Source organism: Equus quagga, chromosome 8 (assembly GCF_021613505.1).
Source record: "Equus quagga isolate Etosha38 chromosome 8, UCLA_HA_Equagga_1.0, whole genome shotgun sequence".
Lineage (NCBI taxonomy): Eukaryota > Metazoa > Chordata > Mammalia > Perissodactyla > Equidae > Equus > Equus quagga.
Window position 1 is genome coordinate 124,752,161 of NC_060274.1, and position 21,958 is coordinate 124,774,118.

The following is a 21,958-nucleotide window of genomic DNA, read 5'->3' on the forward strand; positions in this document are numbered from 1 at the left end:
CAAATAAAACACAGAAGCTGCTGCCTCACAGCTGTTCACCGCAAGGATTACTGGCCCCAGAATTCTTTCTCAACTCCACCACATTTCACCAAGCTCTGCCAGGAGGCCACTCATGAGTCAGCCTCTCTCTTCTCTATAGAACTACTCCCACCCCCACCACAGATGAGTGATGGCCCTTCCCTGCTAATAGTCTCCATACGTTTTTCCTACCCTTTCCCCTTTAGCAGTCAAAACTAATTAACTTTTACAATTCCAGCTGTCTATTTTACAGTTAGAATTTTAACATATTAAGTTATGATAGGCAAAATTTTTACCTTTTTTTCATATGTTCCCAACATAATCAAATTGACAGTGTACTTTTAACCTCTTTTGAGCCTTCAACTCAAAGATAGTCTGTTAACTACCTATTCCCATAGGTCCAAGCTCCTCTTCTAAGACCGAAGTTACAGAACTTTTAGAGAGATATTTGAACCTAAGACAGGAGCCAACCCTATTCTTCACCTTCTGGGTAAAGTAGCTCATGTGCCGCAAGAGCAAATACTTCCGGGACTCTGTGGTCTTCCACTCCAGCTTGCTTATGACGATTATAATGGTCTGATCCCAGGAAGATATTTTAATGTAAAGGCACCAATTTTCCAATCAATATGGAAACAGTTTTTTTCAACAGATTTATCAAATAATTTCTCAATAGATTTTTTTATTCTTTCAGTAAGGACTGAACTAGACTTCATGATAATAATGGCAACTGTCACACAGAAAAAGATTGTAATAAAAATATTAGTATCAGTAACACAAATATTGAGGAAGGGATGGGTACTCACAGCCCACCAGTCCCTCCTGTGATACCCTAAGAAAGAGAGAAAAGATACTCATTTGTCTTAGCTCAAATAAACACAACTGTTTCCCACCAAAGCTTCACTCTGTCCTCTCTTCTTTCATCAGCCTCATTTCCAAGGTACAGGATGGCATGGGTCTCGCTGTTCATTTCATGGTCCTGTGTCCATCCTAACAGTGGTCCTCATTTGTTTTAATTTTATTTGATTATTTTTCTTCTTTGTCCACCATTCCCAATTCCACTCTCTCTTCAACACTGGCACCCACTTGAATTTATTTTATGTATCGCCTTCTAGTGCCACTCTCTAAATATTTGTGCAAACTATGTGTATGTTCTGGAAAATTCATAGTATTGCCTTTCATGTGTCACAATTTTTATAAATGATATTGTACTACAAATTTCATTCTGTTTCTTTCCCTTTAACTCAGCCTTATGTTTTTAAGATCTATTTGTGTAGCTCTGTGTATACCGTGTATCTAGTGATCCATTATGTGTATATCTACACTTTATTCTGTCCCCTAATGATAAATAGCTGGGTTTCCCCCAACACTTTGCTACCACAAATAACTCTTCAGTGAATGTTTATGTGTGTCCCCCTGTTACCTAGATGAGGGTTTCTCGTGTGTGTGTGTGTGTGTGTGTACATGAGAATTACTGAGTCATAGGGTATGTGTGTACTTAATTTCACTAGATACTGCTTGCTCGATCAGTTTCTGAATGTAAATCTCAAACCTTCCTGGTTGAATTATCTATTTCTATCATTGGTAGCTTTGTATGATTCGAGACTATTTTGTTAGTTAGATGTATTCATGGTCTTTTTGATTTATTGTTCCTTATTCCAGTATGTAATTTCCATCTTTATTTCCTATGATGTTTCTCATCTCACAGTTTTATTTCTACTCTTAAAACTACTATGCAATCCTTCTTGCTGTCATTAGCACTCGCCTGCTGTTTTCGCACAGGTGTTTGTAGCCTCTTATTTAAGTGTGTCTCTTAGATATAATAATGCTGAATCTTTCAAAAATCTAACTTGAGAATCTGTCTTTTTATTCATTTATTGTAACTACTGCTACATTAGTGTATATTTCTGCTATCGACCGTGCGTTTTTGATTTATTATGTTTTGTTTGTCTGCCCACTTACCCCAATCTACTTTCCATTGATTAAACCGAATGTTATTCCACTGGTTTGAAGGTTGTACATTCTACTTTCAATCCTCTGGCAGCTTCCCCTACCGTATTAAGACTCATACGTCTGCTTTTCTTCCTTATCGTCCACAAAAACATATCAGTACCTCTGTTCTCCTTCTCAGTAAGACAAGAGACTGAGAACACGCCGACCTCCTTCCACCTCACGACCTGCCGTGTTGAGATCATCTACAGTTTTCATTGCAGAATTTATGAATATACTTATTTTTAATTGCTTATTAGAAAATATTAGTATTTACTAGTCTTTCTTTTTACTTACTCTTATTTCCCATATATTATCTCCTTTCGGATTCATTTCCCTTTTTGAGTAAAAAACGGTAGAGTAAGAACAGTTTTTCTAAGAAGACTCCATAGGCGAATCCTTCTGAGACCTCACATGCTTGCCAGTATCTTTACTGGTTCCCGTATTTCAATCAACACTCTGAAGGTATCATCTTTTATAGGCAGTGCTGCTATTGAGAAGTTAGACATGTTACATTCTTATTCCTGAACCTCTCCTTCTTTTCCTTTAATGTTTCTTAACTTTACTATAGTGCAGAGTTCTTAACCTTTTGGGGGCCAGTCCTGGTAAAGTCTATGTCTCTCTTCTCAGGATAGTGTTTATATGAATAAAATAAAATATGCATAATTACAAAAGAAACCAAATATATTTATCAAAACAACAAATTTGTGATACAGTAGTAATATATGCGCTTCGTTACTAGTGCTTTAAATAACAAGACCTGGACTCGGGTCTCATAACTACCATAACTGCAAAATCACCACGGTCATAAATGAAACTTCAGGAAATCTACAACTGTAATGTAACATGAATATATCTATGATTTTCTGTTAGCAACAGTGATACAGATACCGCTAATACCACTGTGCTTTTTCCTACATTCCTAATTGAAGCAGTGCTCAATTTTTTTTTAAGAGATTAGTGAAAATGAGCATGTCAGGTTTTTCCCATCGGTGTTCTCCAGCCTCCTGACTCCCGTATGTGAACGCCTGGGTCATGGGCCTCATTTAAGAACCACAACTATAGGTGTAGGTGGGGTGTTTTTTTCTTATCTATTCTGTTTAGCACTTTATGACCCCTTCGATCTGAAATGTAGTATTGTTTATTCTAGAAAATTCTGAGTCATTATTTCTTCAAATAGTTCCTTCTCTGTGTTACTCTTTTCTTATGAGGTTATTATTATGCAAATGTTGATGCTTCTGCTTCTACCCTCCATAGTTCTTAACTTTTTCTTTCATTCTTTTGATCTCCTTATCCTTTCCTGAAGGCTTTGGGAGCGTTTATTGACCCCATATTCCAACCCACTAAAATATTCTTGTGTTCTATCTATTCTGTTCAACCCCTCCATGGAAATCTTTATTTCAACAATTATAGTTTTTCATTCTCAATATCTCCAACCAATTCTTCATAATAGTTTGTCATCACCCCATGTTTCCAATATCACAAAGTTATCATTATGCTAATTTTGCTGCTACATCATGTCAGCACAATAATTAAGATGTCTGTTATGTTAGTTTTCTGTTTTTCGGCTGTCTTGTGATTCTGCCTCTCCTGGTACAGGTGGTACTGTTTGTTGTCCCTCCTTCATAGCATTTGCTCTCCTCAGAGGGCTCGTCACTTTTCTTCGTGAACTCATGGTCATTCCCTTGAGATTACCAAATGCATTCTCCATTATTGTCTGCCTAAGGGGAGGAGCAAATTCTCAGGCCCTGAACTGTGCTCCTTGCCTCAGGATGTGGAACCTCTAGCTCCCTTCTGTCTCAATCTCTTCCTGTTCCCACCCCCAGGTATCTTTCACATCCACACACACAACTGCAAAATTCCTGCCTCCCACTCACACAAAGGCAGCATATTCTGTTGTAACTGATTCTTAAACCAGTAGTGTATCTTTACCTGATAAATCTATTCTTTCACTACTTACCAGCAAGTATGTAATTACTACATTGAAAAGTCTGTTTCAGAAATAACCAAATCAAATAGGCTTTTACTGTTTTCTTACTTTCCTTGACCTCCTGGTGTTATTTAGCATTCATAACCATGCCCTCCGTGCAGTCTTGACCTCAAAACACCCCACTATTCTGTTCTCGGCCTCTCTGCTAGCTCCTCTCTTTCCCTCTCTCTCCATCCCTCAGCTTCTCTTTTTTCTCCTCCACCTTCTTGCCTTGGAAAGCTCATACATCCTGGAAGCTTGGTTATCAGGGCTATGCTTATCCCTCCCAGATCCATAAATCCAGCCTTGACCTGGGACTAACATCTGCAAAGTCTCCTTTGAAGTCTGGAGGCCGAAGTGAGGGAACAAGGTGACGGGTAGATAACAGCACTCAGGATTCGTGACTCTGATTGAGAAGAAACTGATTATGGGTGTTTAAAAAATAGTAAAGACAGAGAGAGCGAAAGAGGTAGACCAACCTGGGTCAGATTCCTGGGCGGGTGGGGGGAGGGGGATATGTGTGTGCGTGTGTTTGTGTGTGTGTGTATGAGAGAGAGAGAGAAAAAAAACATAGGATATGTTAAGATCAGCAAAAAGAAGATGCTTATTTTTCTCCAAAGATGAACAAAACTCACAAGCAGGACACATAATATGGACAATAACATACAGATATTTGTAAAAGAAGTATTTAGACAGAGTTCTAAGCTGAAGTGTGTGAAATTTGGGTTTCTATTGAAGTTTACTAAAGTAACTATTCATAATTTAAAATTTGCATCTGACTAGGATCTGGTGGTTTATCACTGTGTTCTCCCTCAGCCCTCACTTTTTGTGAGGGACTTGGACCTGTAAGACTTGCTGCAGGGCAACAGCTCTCTGAGATAGCGCTGTCAGACCAAGTAGAGGGAGATGATCAACCACCCACCATCCAGGGGCCCCGGCTCATAGCTGCTTTGCTTTTAAAGTGGCAGCATTAAGTTTTTGCACCAAAAACAGGTATGACTTCAATGATGACAGCAAAGAAGAGTTTCCTCTGTTGACCTAGAGATCAGTGTGGGTATCCGTGTTCCTGGCTCTGAACTGTGAACGTTGCATCTCGCTTTCAGCTTCAGCCATCCTTGTGGCTTCAGGGACAATATTCTGCCAAATGTTCAATGACTACTCTCAGATATTGATCATTCTGTCAGCATGTTGCCTACCTAAGCACAGCAATGTTAGATTTAGGAGAAGAGTCTCATGTTATGCAAGCCTGAAAATCAAGATGGCAGCTACAACATAGCAAGAGTGCAGGCTTAAAAGCCACAAAGCCTGGGAGTGAATTCCGGCCACTTACTAGCTGTGTAACATTGGGAAAATCAATCCTCTTGGTCTCAGTTTCCTTACCTGTAAAATGGGGATAATAATAATATCTATCTCTGAGAGTTAAAACATGAAAATTGTGGAACAATGCCTGGTACAGCTAGTATTCAATTAATATTAGCTTTTGAAACAGCTAATATTCTATCACGCTTGCCATGCTCCCATAGCCTCCAGAATGAATTCAGACCTCTTAGCTCCATTCCCATGACAGAGCAATTCACATTTAGATACATATGAGTGCTCTCTGCTCTCAGAAACCCAGTATTCCCTCAGTGTCTATTTTGAAGTTTTCTCCTAGTTTGAATAGTTTGGATTCACATAATCTGCATCTCTTTTACTCTCAGGACATAAGAAAATCCATGCAGTGATAATGAACTAAAAAAAAAAAGAATCCATCCTATTGAATGAAGTTATGAATGAGCACTCATGAGCATTGTCTGAAAAAGCAATTCTCCAAATGCCAGCTCTCTGAGCTTTTCATATACGCCCTGCAATATCTAGCTGACAGAGGCATCCCTGATCGATACTTGTCAATCACACAGGTCTGCACTGAATAATGTGATCCAACATCTTTTAACTCCTTCAATGACTGAAGAATCATGGCCATTCTAACGTCCTCGGCTTAACCAGATAACTGGGTTTTTCTTTTACATACCTGTACTGACACCACAGGGCTTTTGTATGGGTTCAAGTCGACAGTCAAGACCTAAAAGAGATAATGGTAACACAGAACAACAGGTACAGTGGGTACAGCATCTGTAACTCCAGGGGGCCCAGCCCATCCAAGCACATAGCTGCTTTTTGCCCCCTCACCTACATGGACCAGGTATGGCTGCCATGGAGAAGAGCCAAGATCTGAGTGGGTCACCTGGACTCAGACAAGCCACAGATCTGTTTCCCATCAATGTTTTATACCATTCTGGTCACAGGTTCAAGGCCTCCATGCCAGCTCACCAGCTCCCACAAGCCAGATACGGTCCCACAGAGCAGACAAGAGAGAGAAAACACCCGTGCTAACCCTGTCCCTCCCAAGAAAACAGTGTGGTCAGAAGAGGGACTCCAAGGTCATTGTCTCAGGCAGGTCCAGACCAGCCCAAGCTCAATGTTAACCCTTTACCCCCTGTATTAGTCTGCTCAGGCTGCTGTAACACAATACAGGGAAGCTTAAACAGCAGAAATCTATTTTCTCAGAATTCTGGAGCAGGGTTAGTTTCTCCTGAGGCCTCTCTGCTTGGCTTGCGGACCACTGCCTTCTCGCCGTGTCCTCACATGGCCGTTTTTCTGTGCACGTATCCCTGGTGTCTGTTCCTCTTCTTGTAAAGGACATCAGACATAGTAGATTAGGGTCCCACCTTATGACCTCATTTAATCTTAATTACCTCTTTAAAGGCCTTGTCTCCAAGCACAGTCACATTGGGGGTTAGGCCTTCAACATATGAATTTTGAGGAGACAATGCATTCCATAACGCTAATGATACTTCCGATATCAGATTTGAGTACACTCATCTCAGTCATATTTAATTGATTCCAATTCTGTGATTCTGTAGAATTGTGTTTATACTGAATAAGTGTAATAACAATAATAATAACAGCTACCATTAACTGAGCGTTAGTACAAAGGGGTGTATTATCACCTGTTATCACTATGCCCCTGCTAGGTGTATATTGTCATGCCAATTTCATACAGAAGGAGACTGAGGCCCCAGAAGGCTCCGGGAAGATCACAGAGCGGTGAGCAGCAAAGCCAGTATACAAAAGGAGATCTTTGTGACCACAGCGATGCTTTCTTCTCCCCTGTTCACTGCCTCTCATGTCACATTGTGCCTTGCGCCATAGTGTGACTATTTGTGCTTACATTTGTATTAACCTGCAGGCAAGAAGTATGTCTCCTCCATCTTTCTAGAAATGTCTTTCACATCTCCTTACACTTGTGAACTGATCAGCGGCCTCACTTTGTTGAACATCCAAAGTGCTCCCATCTCACATTTCCTGGCCCTCTCCTCCCACCTCCCCCACATGCCCTGCCAGACAGCACCCTCTTACCTCTTTGTCCCAGAGCCCTCTTCTAAGGGATATGCTCCTGGACACTCTCTCTGTCACTTTCTCACTGAGGTCTACCCTAGGCCCTATTTACCATCATAACCCCCCCGACTCCACTCCTATTCCTTCCTGATCCCACTTACCCTGTCTGACTGTTTTCCATGGTGGACATCACCTTCTAACACATGAACACTTGACTTACTTATTGAATTTATTGTTAAATTTCCCTCTCCCTCTGTAAGAATACAAGCTCTGCAAGGGCAAAGACTTGCGTGTGTTTTGCTTCAGAGCACCTTCTAAACATCTAGACAAAGCCTGGCTCATAGTAGGCATGAAATAAACATTTTGGGAATGGATAAATTGGGTTTCATGTGCTTGGGCTTTGATGTGATTCCTTTCTAAGACGAATGAGTGGCCAATCACTCTGGGCAAAGGTCCTCTGGAACCTAACTTAGCTCCTTAGGAAATTGTTAAGCTCTGAGTCTGAGGACAATGTATTGTTTCTAATTCCTCTCGATCATTGTTTTCATCCTCTCTTTAATTTAGTACCTGGTTATTTTGCCCCAGTCTTCTGTGCATTTGATGGTTGTATTATTCATTATGGGTAGTTACAGCCTTTTCATAATTAATCTTTAATTGCAATACGTGAATAGCATTTCACATGAAAAATGATTCACAAATTAAACTTACATCTCACCTTGGATAATTATTACAGGTCTGACTAAAATGCATGAAGCCCTCGCATGGCAGGGGGCTCTCTCCAATGACAATGTGTTGATTTTCTAATTAACGAAGGTTAAGTAGCATTTTTGCTTGCAGACCTACATTTTAAACCTATGACGTCTGTCACCAAGAAAGATTTCTATAGAGCACGAAAGTTGAACTCAAATAATTATCACTAGTTCTAGTGCATTAACATCTTTTGCATGAGATATAATGACCATTTTCAGGACAAAAGATTTTTCTTTGTATCGACTAGATCAGTAACAGTACTTTTCAGCTCACTGACCCATTTAATAAATCAGGGGCCATCTAAGTAAGAAAAGAGCATAATTTATTTAGTTTTCCTTTATAGAGAGAGAAATGACATTCCACTTACCTGGTTTATAAATTAAGAAGGGGGAGTACAAAACTTTACTTAATGAATTCAACAAATACAAATTAGACTACAGTCATGTGTTATTATGGTCAATTAAGAGAAGAAGGAAAAAGGAGGTCAGGCAACAGTGCAAAGAAGGAAAAGGAACTTTAGGAGAAATTGAGAGCAATTTACTAAAATATAGAGAGGGAGACATGTAAGCACAGAGGGTTGTACCTCATGGACCAGAGTAATTTAGAGCTGGAAAGAACCGGAGACATCATCTAGTTCAATCTTCTTTTTTATGGATAGGAAAAACTGATGCTGAGAGAGATTAACGGATGTGATGAAAGCTGCACAACTAACCCAAAACAGTCAATAGTCGTGATAGAGAGAGAGATGTAGGCAAGAAGAAAGACTGATAGACGTGGAAGCTCAGAAAGACCCCAAACCAGAAAGAATCAAAGACAGAGAGACAGACAGACAGAAAATCTGACCCCTTAAACCCCTTATTGAAATGAGACCTGTAAACGTACATACATCTAAACGCCTACTTTAATGGTGTAATAAAAAGATGCTGTAATCTAGATTTATTTGCTCTGCCAATTAGCCCTTTTTGTGTATTTTTATTTTTTTAGGTTAATGTTCCCTGTACTAGTTATCTGTTGCTGCATAACAAGTTACAATAAGCCCTTTTTAAATCTCCATATTTTTATCATATTAACACTTACTTAAAGAATTTTTAAAAATCTCTTCTTCACACTCAGCTCTTGCTGAGACCCATTAAATAGGAATGATTTCCGAAATAAAATGCCTTCCAGATAGATAATAGATTAAAATGTTAAGAGAAGTAAAATCATAAAAGTGCTAGAAGAAAATACAGTGGAGTAATTATATTATTTTGGATTAGAGAAGGGCTGTATAATCCTGATACAGAAGGCATAAATCATACAATAAGATACATGGATGTCACTACAGAAACATCCAAAACTTTCATAGGGAAAAAGAAACATCATATACAAGTTAACAGACACAAACTGGAAGGATGTAGTTCCCAAATTTATAACAAAGAGCAAAAGCCCAATATATTGTTCTCAATCAATAAATATTTATCCTCTCCTATTCCCCCCAAAAAGCAAAGAACATGAAGAAACAAAAACTAAGAATGGGGGAAAGTTACTCAACTAACAGTATTTGAAACAGCACAGATTAACATAATGATCTTTTCCCCCCAGACTATAAATTCAAAAGGATCCTGTCCAGTATTAGCATTGGTGTGGAGAAGGTGGGGGTCTCACACCCTACTGGTGAAATACAAATTGATAAAATTCTTCTTATAGGGAAATATATTTCAAGTGCCTTTAAAATGTCTATGCCTTTGTACCCAGCAATTATGCTTCTAAGAATCAATTCTGAGGAAAAACTGGACAGGTGTACAAAGGTGTTTACAGGATATTCATTACAGTATCAGATAAAATGAAAATTGGAGTACTCTTCAAAGTCCGGTGGTAGTGAGATGGCAAAATAAGTGATATGCCTTCCAGAATGGGATGCTATGCAGATGTTAAACAAGATGTTCCAGTTATACATTTATTGCTTGGAAAATGTTTTATGATATGTTAAGTGCAAAAAAACAAATTTCAAAACAATGTGTGTATCGTGATCCCATTTCTTCCTTTGTTTTATTTTTTTACACATATGTGTCTTCTTAGATAAAAGTAGAAAAGGCTATTTTCTAAAGTGAAAGGAGTTATATCTGAGTAACATTTCAGATTCTTTTTCATTGTGCTTATCAGTATGATTAGGGTTTCCACAGTGAAAAACTATGACATTTGTATTCAGGCAAAAGGCGACGGAGATACCTAAAAACAATGATTTAAAATTTTCAGCAGATTTTGATAGGATATTATTGACTTAATTGACTAGTGGTGAAAATTTAAATGGCTATTTATTAAATTAAATTTAAATTTAAATGAAAAGCCCTTATTGCAAGAACAAAAGCCATGGTCACTAAAATGATAGAAGCCAAATTGAAATTTTAACACACCAAGTGACTTATGGATTGAAATTCTTCCAAATCGTAGCAAAGGCCCAAATTCTCTTCGGCGCAGAGGTGTGAGGCTGAGCTGACAAGCAGATTGCAAAATGGGAACTTCTTCAAAGTGTTTGTTTTTAATAACTTCTTTTGCCATCTACTATCCCATAGCTTTGATCAAAAAACACATTGGACTCCCTTCAATTAATCCTCTATTCAAATATTTTATTAAAAAAAATAATCTCTGGAGAATTATTATTCAAATCCATGTACTACCCAATGAGAGAACTGTAAGGCTTGGGTTTATAAAGACAGTAGAGCGATTCACTTGCCGTTTCACAGCTGAGGATTTATAGGCATAAGCAAACGCTAATCCATTCTTGCGACTAAAGCCTTTGACCCACCAGCCCTGCCTGATGAGTCTACTAGATTGTACACCTTTTCTCAAGACAGTAGAATAAGTGATCAGAATCACTCTCCGGACTACCAGCCTTACCCAAACTCCGACAAGCCTACAGACCACTCCATTTTTAAAGACTCCAAACCTAAATCTCAGACATGTACATCTGTGGGCCCCTGACCCTGAAGTTTTTCTTCTGTTAGATGGTCAACACACAACAGAGTTTAAGACCATGGGCTTGAGAATAAGACAAATCTGACACAACTTGGCCACTCCTGAGCTGAGTCCTTGAGTAAACTTCTGAACCTCTCTAAGCCTCAGTTTCCTCATCAGTACAATGGGCATAATGATAATAATACCTCCCTTGCCAGGGCGTTGTGAGAATCAGGTGAATAAATTGTAAGTTGCTTAGTCAAGCACCTACCACAGATGCCTCAAGAAAAAAGAGTAACTTTTATTTTATTAACAATATCTTTTTTTCTAATTCCCCATCAGATAATTCTTTTAATAATTTTAACTACTATTCAGTTTATTTAATTTCCAGAGAAGTTGCTCCTCTAAGATACAGACATGTACATAAACTTGAGTTCCTCCTTTTGTACCAGCTGCTTAAAAAAAATCACAGCTAAGGTTATGACAGACACAATTAAGTCCATTTGTGATATAATGCTCCAATGAATCCTTCTATGAAATTAGTTAGGAAGATTTTCATATGTCCGTGCTCATGAATCTCCATCAAACTCTGTAACTTACTCCCAAAATCACAGTGAACTTGATCTTCACGCTATCTGTCTTGCAAGGTCATTTAGGCAGAAGCAGTGAAGTCTAACCTGAATGGGAATAAATGTGGCGTGGCTGACTTGTGAGTAAAATTATCAATTCCCATTCCAACCATCCCAGACGAGAAGCCCTGGGAACCCTTAACGTGAACTTCAAAGCAAAGTGTTTCCTGAGACGAGAACCAGGACTTAGAATCACATTTCAAATGGATTTATGCCTTCTGACTAATTGACTTGTTAACTATGCTAATATATTCATGTCTCTCTGCCTTTTTCTATTTCTTTCAATAGATAATGCTATGGAACTAAATGCCGTGAGATTAAAGAACAAAGCACCTAGAGATTTCTATAAACTTCTTTTCTATAGGAAACTAGATTAGACTTCTAAAACGGCTTATATAATTTTTGTGTATCTTCAAACATTTTATTTCTGTAGGAAGTTTATTGCTTCTCAGAAGACAGCCTCTTTTAATTAGGCATTATAGCCAAGGGGGAAAAGCTTCAAGTTTTTCTACTAGGCAGGACCAACTTGAAAGTGAGAATCTGGCTGCACTGAGCAGGCTCACCTCCTACCACAGTTTTTCAATGTATGATGAAAGGGCACAGAAGCCAAAGCAGAGGTTATTCCATCTGAGCTCCATGCCTTCTGTCCTTCCCAGGTGGTGCCGGAGGCCAGCAGGGCTTCCTGGGCTGCATCCGCTCCCTGAGGATGAATGGAGTGACACTGGACCTGGAGGAAAGAGCAAAGGTCACAACCGGGTTCAAATCCGGATGCTCAGGCCACTGCACCAGCTATGGGACCAACTGTGAGAATGGAGGCAAATGCATAGAGAAATACCATGGTTATTCCTGTGATTGCTCCAATACGGCATATGACGGAACTTTTTGCAACAAAGGTAAGGCAGCACCAGTTTCCAGAGCCATTTTTGCACATGTTTTTAAGCCCAAATCATCTATTTAATGATTTTTCAGCAGTACGCAAATGTACTTTATTCTGACGATAAGTTGTTCAAAATTCTTCTCCTACCTTCGGTAGGAAGTCTCCCAAACCATTCCCTAATCCTTGTTGCTTTTTAAGATGAGAGAAGCTTTGAAGGCACAGAATTTCCCCCAAATTCCAGCAAAGTATGCACTGACTGGAAAATTACAAAACAAATAACCACATCACACCTTCACGGTGAGTGACAAAGTAAGCGGACTGTGAAAGGGGACCCAGGCCTGACCTCTCACTCAGGAAGTCTGAGGGGGTCAGGGTACTCTCTTGACTGACGGATTGCTGCAGTGGATCAGTCAATGCAGCCCAGGGTCTTGATGCCCACCCCACCCCACCCCACTTGCTGCTAAGAGACTGGATTCAAGCTGGACTCACAAGAAAGGCTCTTGAGCCAGTTATTGTCATTATCATTATCATTATTATTACTCTTACAAAGGATGCGCTGTGAGTGGTTCTCAGCCTCAGCTAGATGGCAGGAATCCTGAGATACCACATCTAACCAGTCAGCCTAAAGCATCTGTTATTACTGTGGTATTTCAGTCTTGAATGAGTCCTTTGACCCTAATAAATTCTGCAGAGCCAATGAGCAGACTGCAAGAGCCCAATGCACATGCATGTTGTCATTCCGCATATACCCTGCGATCCTGCATGACCGGAAGAAATTCACTCAACTGGTCTGTGGCTTCATTTCCCATATGTAAACAAGAGGGATGGAGAGAGGCAGAGCTGGCACTTTTCCTAAGCTACAATTGAAATGCATGTGAATCACTCTGCTCTTTCTAAATGAATGTATAGCATTTGGGTAAAGTTTTCTGTAAACGGTTGGTGCATCTTTTAATAAGAGGCTTTACATAAGTAGCCTATTCATACTCTCATGAATACATGGAGAGTTGTTTATGCTGGCATTATTCACACAAGATGCCACACAGAAGGAGGAATTGTTTCATAACATTCTCTGTACATCCAGGCTACTGTCTGGCAGTGCTATAATATGAGAATACAAATTAGGTTGGGCAGGGTTTGAAGAATGAGCATGAGACAACAACAAAGGTGGAAAGGAACACTATTGCTGAATAATACCATAGCACATTAACAGTGCTGTTACAGTGCGTTTGTCTGCTCAGAACAGCGTGGTTCCACGGTTTTCCCGTGGCACACAATGGGATGGGTTAGCAGAGCACATTAATTTTGCACTTGTAGAAATGGCAGTCTTGCAATTACCATTCATTGTACTTGATGCTAATTTAACACAGTCACTCTGTTGCCAAAGTGATGTCTGAATGCCATCACGTAAGCACTAACGCTCGAGAGATCCCACTACATAAGTGCCAATTTAAAGAAAAGCACACTCCCCTTATTTTTGGAGAGTTAGGTTAAACACAGTGGCTCATACCAAACCCCGGGGAGTTACTAGGCAATCATCATGAACAGAAAGGCAGGGTACATACCCTTCAGCTTTGCCAGTGTGAGAGAGAAAGTGACACAAAGCCCGTGCATTCCCTCTGACATTACTTCTAAGGGTTGACACACAAGACACCTAAATAGTCTCTTAATATCTGTTTAGCAGGGTGAGTTTACATTTCACTCAATTAGTAGCTTTAGCCAAAAAATCTCAAATTAAAAACTGCAAAATGTGTTTGGAAAGTATTTGTAGGCCTTCTTCTGAGTCGAGACAAGTATCTTCTTGACTTGGGGAAAATGACGGTGGTGCTGGTTGAGTAGAAGCCTGCAGCCATCCAGGAAGGCTTCCTCTGCAAGCTCATTGATGGGCTGGGGGATCTGCCCTCTGAGGCCTCCCGCCAGGAGCCCCCTCTGCCGTGGCTCCCACCTCCCAGGGAGCTCAGCACCTGTGACCACACCCTCAGATGGGCTGCAGCCCAACAGCTCCGCCTCTAGAAGGAGCAGCCGCCACAGAATGAGCTCATGGAAGTGCTTCGTGGGCCTTCTTTTGATGTTGTAGGTCTGTGCTTGTGGGTGTGGAAAACCGGTCACTGTTTCGCTAAGTGAATAAAGCACGTCCCAATATACCAGGCACAGCCTGATTTGTTTGTATAAAATCAAACACACACACACAAAGTAAACTGTGTGAAGACACACCAAAATATTAACTGTCATTATTTTTAGGGAAGGGTGAAAACACCAGTATTTCGTTTCATTTCTTTTTTGCTACATTTTCGAATCTTTACGCAATGATGGATTACCTCTAACTTCCTCCTTTGTTCCTCTTTGGGAAGAGTAGTCCTACGAGGCAGAGTTCTTACTGCAGGGATTTGAGGGTCAACTGTCTCTGGTTAGAAAATATCTAATTATTAACCAGAGATCATTATACCTCGTAATCATATGATCTGGAATGGAGTAGCATCTCAGGTGAAAATTGCATATAATTAAATTACCCTTGAAAAATCCATCCCTCGCTACATTTAACAGATCCCATTTTTTCACAAGCCTCCGAAGCGATCATCCTTCAGGAGACGGAGGATTGCCTTGTTGGGGCCAAGCCATATGAAAATAAAACCTTGAGACCCTCGTGTAACACTCAGCCGTGTGAGAGGCTCACAGTGGGACAGGCACAGGACCAACAGCCCAAGGGGCAGATCAGCCGGGTCTCTCCCCTTGCGGTATCAGGTCATCCATCGGGGGAATGATGGCTAATGGCCCACCCTATTGACACCTCTCCTGTTTCTCCTCTCCCTCCCTCTCCTCCCCCTTTCTCTCTCCCTCCCTTCTTCCCTCTCTCCCTTTCATTCTCCCTCCCCCAGGAGCACACTCTTTATCTCTACATTGATCTCTGTCCCTGCCTCTATCTTTCATCATTCCCTACCTACTTTCCCCATTTCTCTTTCTTCTGATTGAATATATGATTGAATTTGTAAATCAAATTACCCCGTGCTGCCACTTCATTAAGCTCAGGAAGACAGGGCTGGATTCGAGCAGGTCCCTCCTGATGATCCTCTTTTGCTTTGTGGATGATGCACTTACAGTCACCATGCCCGACCAGCAAAATACACATGTACAAGAAAGTCCTTTCTGTCCTCCTCTTATCTCTTCTCAGAAACTACTCCCAGGGCCTTTTTTCAAATGAAGCCATAAAGATTTGATCACCATCATGGTGTTAGCTCTCCCAGGGCTACTTGGGTATTAAATAGGACTGCTAGCAGGGGAGAAGTTCTTGATTTGAAGAGAGCATGAAAGCATGCATCCTAGAAACCCTATAACTGGACCATATAGCCAATCACCTCATCTGTCTACAGCATCTCATCTTTTCAGAACGTCCACCAGCCAGGAGCCATTTAAGTCAGCTGAGACGGCTCCTTTCCATGGCAGAATTCCTTGGCAGCCATTGGCTGAGGCTGTGGATGCCTCCACGAGTGGGGCAGCACCCTGCCTACAATGCAGGCTTAGCTATGAGTCTGTCATCCCCAGGATCAGTGGGACCTCCACTGGGGACAAATGGATGGTTTCTTGGCCATGCCAAAGGTAGTTTTCTCTAATTAGACCTACTTCTTCTTAGATAGTAAACCCCAAAACACTGGAGAATTTTATATCAACCTCATTTTGATTTCTAACCAGAAATTAGCAACATAATTAGAAGAAAACTCTCTCTGTGTCTTCTCTATGTTTTCAAGCCAGAGGGGAAATAACAGACCTCTAGTGGCCACAGCAATTGCTGTGTTTAATTTTGTAACTGAATGCTATAGTGGGTTGAATAGGGTCCTTCTCTCCCAAATCATGTCCACATGGAACCTCAGAATGTGACCCTGTTTGGCAGTAGGTCTTTGCAGATGTAATTAAGTTAAGGCAAGGTCATACCAGATTAGGGTGGGCCCTAAATCCAATGACAGCATCCCTATAAGAAGAGGAGAGGACACAGAGAGACACACGGAGAAGAAAACTGTGTGCAGACAGAGGCAGAGATCGGAGTGATGCTGCCACAAGCCAAGGAACACCTGAGACCACCAGAAGCTGAAGGAGGCAGGAAGGACCCTCCCTCGAGCCATGGTAACACCTTGATTTTTTACCTCCAGCCACCATGACTGTGAGAGAAGGAATTTCTGTTGTGTTAAGACACCCGGTTTGTGGTGCTTTGTAAAAAGGCAGCCCTAGGAAACTAAGACAAGTGTTAATAAAATCTGCACTGCTTCTTAATCCCTGCACTTAAACAATGGAAACAGCTGACATTTATTGGGAATTTAGGATGTGCCAGTGTGCTAAGCTCTCTAATTGTGTTCACATCACTTCACACTCACAACAACTCTATGAGGTAGCTACTATTATTATTATCCCTGTTTTACAGAGAAGCAAATTGAGGCACAGATGGGTGTAGTAACTTGCCCAAGGCTCACACACCAGCGGGCAGCAGGCCCGGGATTTATATGCAGGCAGTTCGATTCAGATGAGCTCTCGCCACTGTGTGTTACTGCTTCTCATCAAGGGGGTGCCTTCATGCAGGTTGATATGAAACAAAAAACCAGAACCCCTAGTCTTAAAGTTTTTTAGTTATTGTGATTCAGTAAAAAAATGAGAATTTTATTGGATGCAGAATTTATCATAAAAAAATAAGATACAAGATCTGAACAGAGACTCTCTCTTTTTTTGGCCACTTTTAGGTGTAAGCTGTATTCATTTACCAATTCATTTATTTAACAAACATTTAGTGAACACCTAATATGCCTGAAATCCTTCAATATGTAGCTGAATCTGACTCTACTAAAATTTTCAAAACATTTCAGTGGTTTATAGATACAAAATCAGGAAAATCTAGAATATATGAAAGCAGTGGATGTGAATTAGTTGTCACCTAGGCTGCTGAAAACAGTTCTTCATTATGATCCCTTCACTGAGCCAAGTTTAGCAAGAACTTATCATCAAGAGGCACAAAAATATCCCCTCAGTCACTTGTCTGCACTTTTTTTTCATATAAAAATTTTCATGTTCATCTGCCAAACCAGAACTGCAACTGAAAAATACATATCTTTAAATACTCTGAAACCATTTTCTGAGTTTAGGGAGTTCTGTTCTCTTTTGAAACATTCATTTGTCTGTCACTCAGATAAAGGCCAAAATTAAAAGGACCAAGGTTACAAGACTGCAGAGTGACTAAGAGTGACAGACGGATGGTTCCATAATTGCAGTGTTACCATCATCTATAGTCACGTAAATACACACCACCCTCACTGTGGTCCAGCTGAGTCTCCTCTCTCCCTATGAGGATCATGACATTGACTGACACTTTATGATCTGTATTATTCATATGGTAGAAGAAACTGTTTCCAGCCATCTCAAATCCCTACATAGAAAACAGATGATGAAATTAGATGTAGATTTGAATCCGGCATCCTCACTTCGAGTTGTATAAGCTTGAGCAAAGTGTGTAACTGCACTGAGCCTCATCCTCAGAAATACCTAATACCTACTTCTTAATTCCACTGTGAGGATCACCCAGAATAATGTGAACAGATTTCCAAATAGAGAAACTGGCACACATCAACCAAACAGTAGGTGTCACTGTTCATTCTCAGCGCCCCTTCCCTGTTTTGTTTGTGTTTTTGTTTTCAGTTTTAATCATGTCATTCTTTAATCCTTCCAAAAAAGCCTTAGATGTCGGATGCCTAACTGACATGTCTCAGTTACTTCTGAGTGCTGGATTGCTACTCTGCTACTTCAGGAGCAATGGCAGTATCATAAAATGTCAACTCCACTTAATTATGGTCACAGTCATAGTATTCTGAAGGTGAACACGTAGTCTTCAACCCCCAGACCCTGATGGACTGAGGAATCTGCAGAGATCCTGGAAGATGTCATTGGAGACAACAATTACTGAATCCCAGGGGTCCTGCCCGGTAGTGCAATTCCTGAGGCAAAGTGTCCATCCCTGTCAAGAGCCAACTTGGGTCACCTTAGCTGTTGCTGTGTCCATTCCTAATACAAAGGCCACCAGGAGACAGGGAGGCACTGAAGGAGTTCAGGACTCCATTTTGCTGGAAGGAGACCTCAATCTAAAGTCCAAGTTAAACCTCTAAGGGAGAGGGGATTTCCCTTGTTGCCTCCTGGAGGATTGTTTCATGGGGGGCGAGAGGAGGTGGGTTTGCCCAAAGAGCTTTGAGGATTGCACAAATTCTCCTTCCCTATGACTCCAGGCACAGCTCAGGGAGCAGAGTAAATCGACGGGCTACTCATTTAGAGCGGATTTGAAGCCTTTTAGGGAAAATCAATCAATAAAAATTATTATAAAAAAGTGAGGGAGAAAAAGAGAAATATTGGAGTTAAGCATCTCAGAATCTCATCACCATATGAAACTAGTTAAGCTGTTGGCAACGGTGGCCATTTTTCCTTAGGTCTGCCTACCCAGTCTTAATCCCAGCTTGGAGAAGAGTTTCACACCAGCAAGAAGAGAGGCTTTTCATGTCCTTCTTTTTCATTTCCAATTGGAACAGGAGACTTTAAAGGTTTTGATGGAGGCCTGAAGGAATAAGAACAGAATTCTTTTCCCTTTTCCTCTTAGAGTATTATTTAAGAAAGGAAAACATCCCTTCTCTGCTAATACATTTCTTAAATCTTCAGACCTTAGGATACAACTTAAAAAGATCGTGGAAACATATGAAGATAATCTGCTTAAACGTTTAAAAAGAAAAAAGAGCAGAGAAAAGTAAGCAAAATACTTCTGGACAAAAGCCCATAAGTACTTATGGATGAAAGGAAGTACTTTTAACTTAATTCCAAAAGGTCAAAGCTGCAGAGATAGCTGACGAGTTGAAGTGATTTCATTATAGAATTTCATGTTAGTAAATAATATTGCTGCCTGGCCTGGGGTTTTCTGCGGGGTCCCAAGTGTAAAGGAAAACCTGGTCAATTAACTTTCCTAGAGGAAGGGATTTTAAAACTCAGTGGGTAAGAGCGAGCCCTTTCTAAAACACTAAATGTCATAGGGGACAGTTTCTTTTGCTTTGTCTTTTGCTTTGGGTATAAAATAAATAACATTTTTTCAAGTTTGTGCTATTTTCCAATACCCACCAGGTTTGAGAACTTTATGCATATAACCGGCTTTCTTTCCTGTGTGCATTGTTGCATGTTTTTATTCCCCGTTCTTCAGCAATAATCAGAACTTTAAATAGTGTGAAGTTTACAAAAATAACAGTCTTTATCGTTTCCTACGTATTAGCTCCATGATTTCAGTTGAAACTCTATACATTTCTTTCATGAACCTAAAAGGAACCAGTGTAATAAATTGTCCAGAAGGTTTTGCTTCTAAATTACTCACCTTTTTGGCTCCCCACAAGCAGGTCCATTCACAATATCCACACTGTCCTTGAGCACTTCCTCACGCCCATGGGGCATAAAGACCTGCCTCCGACATGCCATTTCTCCTCTCCACAGCCTTTTTGTGTGCTCATCGTTTCCAACAGGCAGCCCTGACCTTAGCAATTGGGCTCATCCTAGGCATCCCTTGGCTAGAGGAAATTTGCTTTCTCAAATGATCAAGCCCAAGGGGTTTGAGCTGACCTCTCAAATGTTTTTCGTCTGATAGCATCGCAGTCTTATACATCAACCTGGCTTTGAACTCATTCACATATTCTTACCTCTATCAATTGCAATTGATTGTAATCATGGTTGATTTACATAAATGGGTATTTTACTTTTTTTCTTCAGTTAAGACCAAACCCTGAGGAAATGGAAATTATTAGGGCCACTTGTGCTTTCTGAGCCATCCCTTGCTTAGCATTTTAAATGTATTATGCCCATGTTCTCACGGGGGCTGGGCACATGACATAGTGAAATGTTTAGCTCAGGCTGACCATATGCTCTAGCTGCCTCTTCCCAGTGACGAGTTTACTAACTATAAGGTGGCTTCTGAACTGTTCAAGTTCTATAAAGCAAAGATTCTCAATTAAATTGGACCACTGGCAGTAAAATTTAATGTATCTATCTATGTTCTGTATCAGTGAGGCAAGATAAAGTAGTTTGATTATTAATAATAATTTAATTTCTTCATACACACTGGGCACAAGTTTAATGGAATATGGGCACACTTACTGAAAGCCTACTATGGGGAGCAGTGGATTGACAGTATGGAAGGCCAAGGTGAACAAGACCAGACTTGGAATGAGTGGAGGCGATAGACTCGAGCGCAGTTCAAAGGGAGAGCAAGGCAACGCGCTGAGGGAAACCTCCATATGGAACCAACCCACTCTAAAGTTCTAATGGGAAAGCCACTTTTAAAGTCCCTTCCAAGGGTAGCATGGCTGGTAGTGGTGGGTTACATCTAATTCTGGGGACAGGACTTTGATTAAGGGAGAAGACTCTTTAAAAAACGTTTGTCGGGGGGCCGGCCCAGTGGTGTAGTGGTTAAGCTCCCGTGCTCCACTTCGGTGGCCCCAAGTTCCCAGGTTTGGATCCCAGGCGCAGACCTAGCACCACTGGTCAAGCCAAGCTGTGTTGGGGTCCCACATAAAATAGAGGAAGATTGGCACAGATGTTTGCTCAGGGCCAATCTGCCTCATAAAAAAAAAAAAAATTGTTGTGAATGAATCTCAAGTCTAAAGATTCAAGAATCACTAAGAACCTCAGGCATATCAAAAATGAAAACCACTTAGGATATCTTATTAAAACCTAGAGACAAAGTTTTAAAACATTCCAATTAAAAAAAAGTCATTTGTCCCTGAAATAATATAATTGACATTTACAAGAAATACTTATTTGCTTTTCTTATTACAAAATTAGATTGCTTTGGAAAATTGAGTGGACAAAATGTTTTAGAATTTACATCAACGTAACTCTTTTTCAACTTATGCCCCCCAATAATATTTTGTAAAGCTTTGCTTTCTTTAGTTTCTAACACGAAAAGAAGAGGGAACTTAAAAAATGGACTTAACAAATATGTCACCAAAGAAGTTATACAAATGGCAAATAAGCATGTGAAAAGACGCTCCACATCATGCCATCAAGGAAATCCGAGTAAGACAACAATGAGATACCACCACACACTATGAGAATGGCCAAAATATGAACCGCTGACACCACCAGATGCTGGTGAGGATGTGGAGCAACAGGAACTCTCCTCCATTGCTAGTAGGAATGCAAATGGTACAGCCACCCTGGAAGACAGTTTGCTGGTTTCTTACAAAGCTGAACCTACTCTTACCATGAGATCCAGCAATCATGCTGCTTGATATTTACCTACAAGAGCTGAACACTTATGTCCATACAAAAACCTACATATGGATCTTTATAGCAGCTTTATTCATAATTGCCAAAACTTGGAAGCAACCAAGATGGCCTTCAGTAGGTGAATGGATAAATAAACTG

General features: G+C 40.5%; 1 protein-coding gene across 1 annotated transcript in view; it reads left to right on the forward strand.

Annotated features, from left to right (window-relative positions):
• CNTNAP2 (contactin associated protein 2) overlaps positions 1-21,958 on the forward strand; it is a 1,871,002-nt gene that overhangs the window by 1,662,398 nt on the left and 186,646 nt on the right. The window contains exon 18 of the mRNA XM_046668987.1: positions 12,321-12,557. Within this exon, the coding sequence (XP_046524943.1) occupies positions 12,321-12,557 (237 nt within the window). The remainder of the gene's footprint in view (positions 1-12,320; positions 12,558-21,958) is intronic.